The sequence below is a fragment of the Cynoglossus semilaevis genome, unplaced genomic scaffold, assembly GCF_000523025.1.
Source record: "Cynoglossus semilaevis isolate Cse_v1.0 unplaced genomic scaffold, Cse_v1.0 scaffold419, whole genome shotgun sequence".
NCBI lineage: Eukaryota > Metazoa > Chordata > Actinopteri > Pleuronectiformes > Cynoglossidae > Cynoglossus > Cynoglossus semilaevis.
This window is the reverse complement of record NW_007585113.1, coordinates 26254-33676: the sequence shown is the minus strand read 5'-3', so window position 1 is coordinate 33676 and position 7423 is coordinate 26254. Positions and strand designations below refer to the sequence as shown.

The 7423-nt window shown below is 43.9% G+C and overlaps 1 protein-coding gene across 1 annotated transcript in view; it reads left to right on the top strand.

Moving 5' to 3' along the window:
- The first annotated feature begins 269 nt into the window (after window positions 1–269).
- Window positions 270–7423, top strand: part of disp1 (dispatched homolog 1 (Drosophila)) — a 17162-nt gene continuing 10008 nt past the window's right edge. Inside the window, 2 exon segments of the mRNA XM_025053608.1 lie at window positions 270–811; window positions 3542–4268. Of these exon segments, the coding sequence (XP_024909376.1) occupies window positions 3583–4268 (686 nt within the window). The 5' untranslated portion in view covers window positions 270–811; window positions 3542–3582.

Sequence of the window (7423 nt, the reverse complement as noted above, 5' to 3'; positions counted from 1 at the left end):
TTATTTTGAAGAACCAATGTGAACCACTTTCATCATGTGAAGTACAAGTTACAACTTTTGAAATAGTAGTAGTTGTCTAGTAGATATGGCAGAATATTTTGAGTTTTCTTCCTTGTCAACAATTGTCAATATGTTACAATTAGGAAATGACCCAAAGGTCATGGGTAAACAGTCGGAAAATCCATATCCAAGTTGTTCTAGTTTCAAGAAGTAGATGGATGGATAGATGGATGGATAGATAGATAATTAGATAATTAGATAGATAGATAGATAGATAGATGGATAGATATTAAAAGTAATTACGTCCCCCCATGTTAGTGGGTGTGTTTGTGGGGTTACCGGAAATGACTTTTTCCCTTTCAAAATAGTGGCAGTGAGCGGGTTAAACCTGACAATGGGACCGTCCTATCAAAGCTCAAGCCCCGCGGTGCAGTTCCAGCCCAGCCTTCTGCCTGAGCCGGTGTTTGTGTGTGTGTAAATGTGTGCGCGCGCGTGTACGTTTGTTTTTGTATGTGTATGTGTGTGTCAGTCATCCCGGCAGCAGCGACTGGCTGGATACACACACACACACACATACATAGTCTTCAGGAGACACGGTCCGCTCCGAGTCAGACGAGTTGCTGCTTCTCGAGTGAACTTTGTTTAAACAGCCTCGCAGTTATTTGAAGTGAGAGCGGAGGGGGTCCTTCCCGTGTCCGTGTGGAGGTGTACCCGTGTTCATGAGTCCTTTACTCGGTGCTACCACAGAGCCGCATGCCGCAGGTCCAACAGGCGATAACAAGCAGAAAACACCGGTAGACGACGGAAAACGGTAGGAGACAGTGGGGGAGCCTGTGGTTGTCTCTGCCTCCGCGGACTCTGCTAACTACTTCTTTTTTTTTTCTAAATATTTTCAACGTCTTTCACGTCGAATTAGCGCAGTGTGTGTGTGTGTGTTTTTTTTACAAGTTGTGAGCGAACACCGAGGCTCCTCCATGCTGCTGTCTGCCGCTGTGTTGAGCGTCAGTGAAGGTGGAAACGGAGCAGAACTCTGGAAGATTCTTATCAAACGGTTGCTAACAGCTCTGCTGCGACAACAGCGAGACAGATTTTCGACAGAAGTAATGACAATACGGTTTAAAATGCTTAAACAAAAGAATTTATAAATACGTATATAAATATATATAAGCACGAATAAATGTGAATATGCAACTTTAAATGTCGTGAAATGTCACCTGTTATTCGAGTTTCTTCAGTTATGATGAAGAACTCATTAATTAGAGGAGAAATCTTAAATAAACCAATTTTCTAACTTCTATGCTTTTAAATAATTTGGAGTTGTTGTCGAACCTGGACAGTACTTAAGTAAAAAGTAAAAAAATTCACAAATGTGAGTTGTTGTCGAACCTGGACAGTACTTTTAAAAAAATTCACAAATGATATTTGGAATTAAAGAGGAACAGATAGAAATGATAAAACAGAATACTATTTTCGTCACTGCATTTAAAGCAGTTGCTTGTTAAGATTTTAGTTATAAATATTTAAAATATTTAATTATTTTTTGGTGATTAAGACGTAATGAATTTATTTTCTGAACAGAAAAAATAATTTTTCAAACCTCAAGACAAAAATATTTTAATAGTTTATGGGTAAAAGAAAGTTTAGGACTTGTTTCCCAATTAAAAGCAATACTATCTCTCTCTCTCTCTCTCTCTCTCTCTATATATATATATATATATATATAATTATACAGCTCAGTCAATTATTTAACATTACTGGTGATTATATTATTAATCATTACAGCCCTGACATGTTGAGCTGTTGCAGCACGTTTGTGTATATCAACGCTCGTCAAGATCGTATTTCTAATTAATTTTTATCCTGATGTTATTCCACCCAGTGACTGTGTGACGCCCGATCAGTTGACACAAACTGGAGGTTGTCTGAGTGCATTCAGCGTCAGGTCACTGTTGCCTTGGGCAGACACCGTTGAAGTGGTATGTTAAACAGCCCAGCTGTGAAGGAAAAATGCCCCGAGGAGGTGAAATGTGTCCAATATCTCTCCCGACAACCACGAACGTGTTGGAATAGTTCTTCTTCTAAAGACGCGTCAAGTGACACCTCACAGGATCAGCATGACAGCGGTTGTGTACGCTGTTATTATTAGAAGCAGAGTGTGTTTATTAACCATCTCTTGACTGATGCCTGGTAATTGCTGCCTATTAGTTTTAATTAAAGGGATGCAGGACGTCTTGCCTTGTGTTGCGTAAGGCTCCCTGTCGCCTGAGGACTCGTATCTTCCCGACACCCCATAATCACGGAGATCACTTGAAAGACGGTGGAATAAGTGCTTTGTCATCACTTGCTTTTAACCTTGATGCTCGCCCTTGGAATTAATAAGCATTAATGTTCGTTTTGATCTGTTTTCTTTTTGGTATTGTTGATTAAGTAATTTCTGAGGTTTGCAGAGGAACCGACACTCTCAGCAGCCTCACCCCTGCTGGCACAAGTAATCTCTTAAAAGCTGCGGGTTGGTACTGAAAACAAGCAGGAAATGACATGTCAGCACATTTGGAAGTCTAGACAGAGTTTGACCTGTTGGATTACCAGTAAATGGAGACGAAGGATCTGGAAAGCCTGTTAGATACGGTAGAAATTGTTGTTTTTGTAGATGATAATTTGATATTGCTTGAGATTATTTTAGGATCTGGAAAGCCTGTTAGATACGGTGGAAATTGTTCTTTTTGTAGATGATAATTTGAGATTTGTTGTAATGATATTATTAATGTTTTTATTTATTCGTTTTGGGACCAGTCATCCAGTTTCGTCCAGCTGTCAGTTTTTATTTTGAAGAAAGACACAAGACCCTGCTTGTGTCAACACAGACCGTCCTAGATGTCTCACCTGCCTGTCAGCAGTCAGCGTTGCCGTGTACACACTCACACTTAGACACACACAGTGTCGAGGCTAAATTCCAGACAACAGAAAGACTTGGTCGGTCATTTATGCTACAGTGTTGCTACGATAGTGGTTCAACCCTTACGTTTATTTGAGTCTTTCAGAACTTGGCCTACATTAAACCTTTCTGTCCCCCCTGCAGTCCACTGACAGCTGCGGCAGCCACACTAATGACTTCTTATGGACTTCCCTCAACACCTCACTACTCCGGGCTCCACGGGCTTCCGAATTATTCTTCCGCTCCACCACCTCCCTGTCCTCCACTTTTCTCACCCTGTTGCCTTCTTCCACTCCTGACCTGACCAAGCTGTCATGCTCATGTTTCACCACTCGCTCATGTCGAGGTGCTAGTGGGCATTGGTCACATACTCCACATGTCTTTCTCTTGGATGGGAAAACAGGCGGGTGTGATTATAGCCCTTGGTGCCTCGATGCACGAACATCCATTTTTTCCGGAAAAATACTTTCGCAGAACTCGAGGCAAAGATGAAATATAAACCTGTGTTTGAAGTTTGTAGGTTATTTTTAAACACTTTACAGATGATCAATTTGTTTCCTACGGTCAGAACTCACATTTCCTTCTTTTGTTTTCCCTACTCCACAGAGAAGTGACAGTATCCCTGTCAGGTCAGGCGGGAGGAGACCATGGCCCAAAGTGATGCAAGCAGAGACTCTCTGGCGCTTAGTAACGGAGGTCACCATCCCCTTAACGGCAGCACTCCCTTGACCACGTGTACGCTTGTCAGCAACAGCAAGGAGTCCCTCACAGCAGCCTTCAGCACTGAGCGTCTCTCTGCAGACGGAGACGATGATGTGTCTGTGAACGGCGCAGCATCTAAAGTGCAGCAGAAAACCCACAGGGCCCTTGTCCGGAGAACAAACAGACCAAGTCAAAATGGTGGCGTGGTCAAACAGAATGGTTCCCTGAAGAACTTTTCCCCTTCGTCTACAGCTGCTGCCACTGCCCCCACTATTGCCACAGAGTCTCAGAGACTGGTCAGTCGACATGCGTCCCCTAACCATTCCACATTGTCCTCCTCACCTTCTGTCCAACCTTCACCACTTTGTTGCCAGCACTGTCACTTCCACTCTGCCCTCTGCTGCCCCTGTGGACAACCGGAGTGCCCTCTCTTCCAGAACCCGGACACGGGCTCCGGGCCTGGGCTGGTCTCCCACCCTGCGACCACTTCAACCTGCCCCTGCTGCGTCTCTGCCTGCACATACTCCCACCCCCATCCTCCTCACTCATCGTCTCCTCTCTGTCTCAGTCACCATCACCACCAGCAGTGGCAGGAGCATCTGCAGAGTCACGCGCACGGCACAAGAATCAGGTGAGGCGAAAGTAATTGAATCAACCTTTTGGATGTGTATCTAAAGATGTGTGTTTTTGTGTCTCCAGGTAGTGTGGAGAAGATTGCACCAGACATACAAACCAGTTACTTGTATGTGTGTACTTAGTGGCTGCAAACTTATCCCCAGGTTGGGGCACCAAAGGGTCTCTCGCAGACCTGCAGGCTCCAGTTAGCTTTACATCAAAGTTTAAGATTTCATAGCCGGAGTTATTTGAAGGAACCCTTTAATGGTTGAAGGGATGAAGCAGTTAATCAATCAAATACACCCCTGTTTTGCTTATTGATGTTTGCCTTTAATTACCTTTTCCTAGACCCACATAATAAATACATTAGCATTTGGAATTTACTATTTTTAAGTATTGCCGTGCTACTTGATTAATTACTCATGGCATAGAGAATGATATTAAATGACCAAAATGATAAATGAAAGTTTAACCACTGCTTTCTGGTAGTGGTAGCCTATCGGAATAAGCCTTTGGACGGTGTTTGAATGTTTTGCTCTTTGTGTTTATTTTTAGGTATTGGAGACATAACCTCCTGCTAACTGAGAAACAAACAAATAGGAAGCACGCTTTGCACATTTTCTGTCTATAAAACCTGCGTGCAGACACCCATGTGCTTACATGTGGCAACCATGCCTCTCACTTGTTGGCAAACGTCTCTTCCTTTCCTCCGCTGATCCATTTTTAGTGCGTTGGTTCTTTCTTTTCCACACTAAAACCGCAGGCCCTCCGCAGCATTTGAAAGTGGAACCATTTAATGTCCTTGCATAACCATTTGCATAATCCTGTATTTACTATCTCTATGGAGAAGGGTATGCAGGAGGTGAGGCCTTATTTGCTTGCGCGGACTCCCTTTTTTTTTTTTTAATGGCAGTGGAATCGGAGAGATGAGACTTTATTCCTTGTTACTCCCCCCCGTGTGGAATTTTCCCTTCTGAACCTAAATCAGGACTCCACTCATGAACTGCTTCGTTAGAAAGAGGGGCGCCGTGGGTGGCGTTGACAGATGAGGTTTGTGTATCCACAGTGGGTATGGACGTGCGCACATATTAAACCCTGGGGGGGCGGGGGGGGGGGGGGGGGGGGGAGCCATGGAATGATTTTACCAGCATTGTCTCTATTAAAAGTTTTTTTTTTTAATAGAGTTATAAACATGTCTCCATGTCGTCCCCAGAACTACTCAGCGTGTCCCTCCTACGTGCGTCTCTCTTTTTTTCCACATATGAATGAGGAGCAGATGTGACGTGGACAAATGTTGAAGTGGTCCCTTATTTAACAAACAGGTCCCTCTTGTTCCCTGATGACAAGTTTGAATTACAGGGCCTGGGTGTCTCTCCAAGACTACACACACACACACGCATACACGTACGTTAGTGTTTTCATATGTGTGATTGAGGAGAGGAAACAATATACCTGCCTCGGTTGTGTCATTCTGACCTCAGCTCAGATGCTACATTAAACACAATGGGCAAAACTAAATCTTAAACCTCAAAGTTTCCCTCCGTCCTAGCGAGGAACTGAAAAATGTCCCCACCAGATGGCTATACCTAGAACAACAACCTTAGCTTAGCTTAGCTGTCATACATGCCCGATACCTGGGTATTTGAAGTGTCGAGTCAGATATCAGTTTGGTCTGCCTGAGGGCTGTGATTTAGCAGATTAGCTCAGGGATTACAGCTATGATCGGGGGGCATTTACATATCACACACACACGCAGTTGTAAGATCATAACACTTAGGCAGAGCTTTTCGTGTGCGTCAGTGACTGTGAAAACAAGCAGCGAGTAAACATGGACACACTATTTCAAGTATGTAATAGCTGTTCCATGTGTATTATTTAGGTTAAGAAAGTTGCCCTTGAGATGTCAGCTGTTGGCATCGGTCAGTTGAGTGTGTGCCTTCAGGTTCAGAGACCTTGGGTGGAAGCTGTTAAGCCCATTTTCCTCTGTACTGAGGCTCAACCCTGGAGCGTTTGCCTGTAACATCATTGTTGTTTCCAGGCGGAGGTTGGCTTACATACACCCAATATTTAACTTTTTTTTTTTTTTTTCTGATGTCAGTTTAATGGTTTCCGGAGAATGCGTTTCAGTTTTACAGTTTTAAGCATATACCCTGGTACGAAAGTGCCAGTTCTAAGACTGTACTTGGAAATTTAAGTGTACACTTATCGGCAAACAGGTCTCAGAAGGAGGATATGCGTAGCTAGAGGGCATGTAAGGTTTAGCCAACCTGCCTTTACCTGCATACGTGACCCCCGCAAGAGCCGACTGCCACTCAACCATGCGGGGTCACGACCTCACTCTCTGCTCTGCTGGAAAGTAAATCTTGCTGCCCTTTTTCGGCCAATCTTTTTGCAAAGCTTCTGGTTGTTTATGACGTCAACGAGTGTGGTTTATATTCATGTCCTGTCAGATAGCATGAATTCCTGTGCCTCCCTGACTCCAACGCTGCCTCTGGAAAGGTCAGCTCATATTATCTTAAGCGAGTGAATGTAGTGAATTTGGAGGCAGCAGGTGGTTTAGTTGCTATGACAGTCGGGTGAAACGGTATGAAAACATGGCAACACAAAAGCGCAGAGCACTCTGTCATGATTAGTTTTGCGGCGTGTTATCAGTAGAGTGCTGCCAAATGTTTCATGGTGGAGCGCGTGATCGATGTGCACCACGGTGCCTAGCCTTTTTGCGGTGATTTCCTTGTTTGGGCCAAAGAAAGTGATAGATCGCTGCGTCGTGGAGCAGCAGCTCGACGAAGCTTTGCACATTATCAAGAATAACGGGTGCGAAGCATTCGTGTCTGTTGTCCGGTTCCAAACGTTTCAACTCTGAACTGAGTTAAGTTCTGCAAGAGTCAAGTGGTTTTACTTGGATACTTGGGGAATTCAGGGTTCAGGTTAAAAAAAAAAACAACCATAGCCCGTCTGATCTGGTACTTAAGCCCAAATTGTCAACTTAACAGTCATCGTTCGCCTCCTCAACATCAGCCCGCGACATGACAGTATCGGCAGATAGGAGATGCACTATCAGTATCAGATATGAAGAAATTGTGTCAAGCCGTCCGAATTGATTATAGCATATAATGCTATTGATTTTTCTCAAGTGGCTTCTACATCTCTTCACGCCACTCTTAGTCTGCG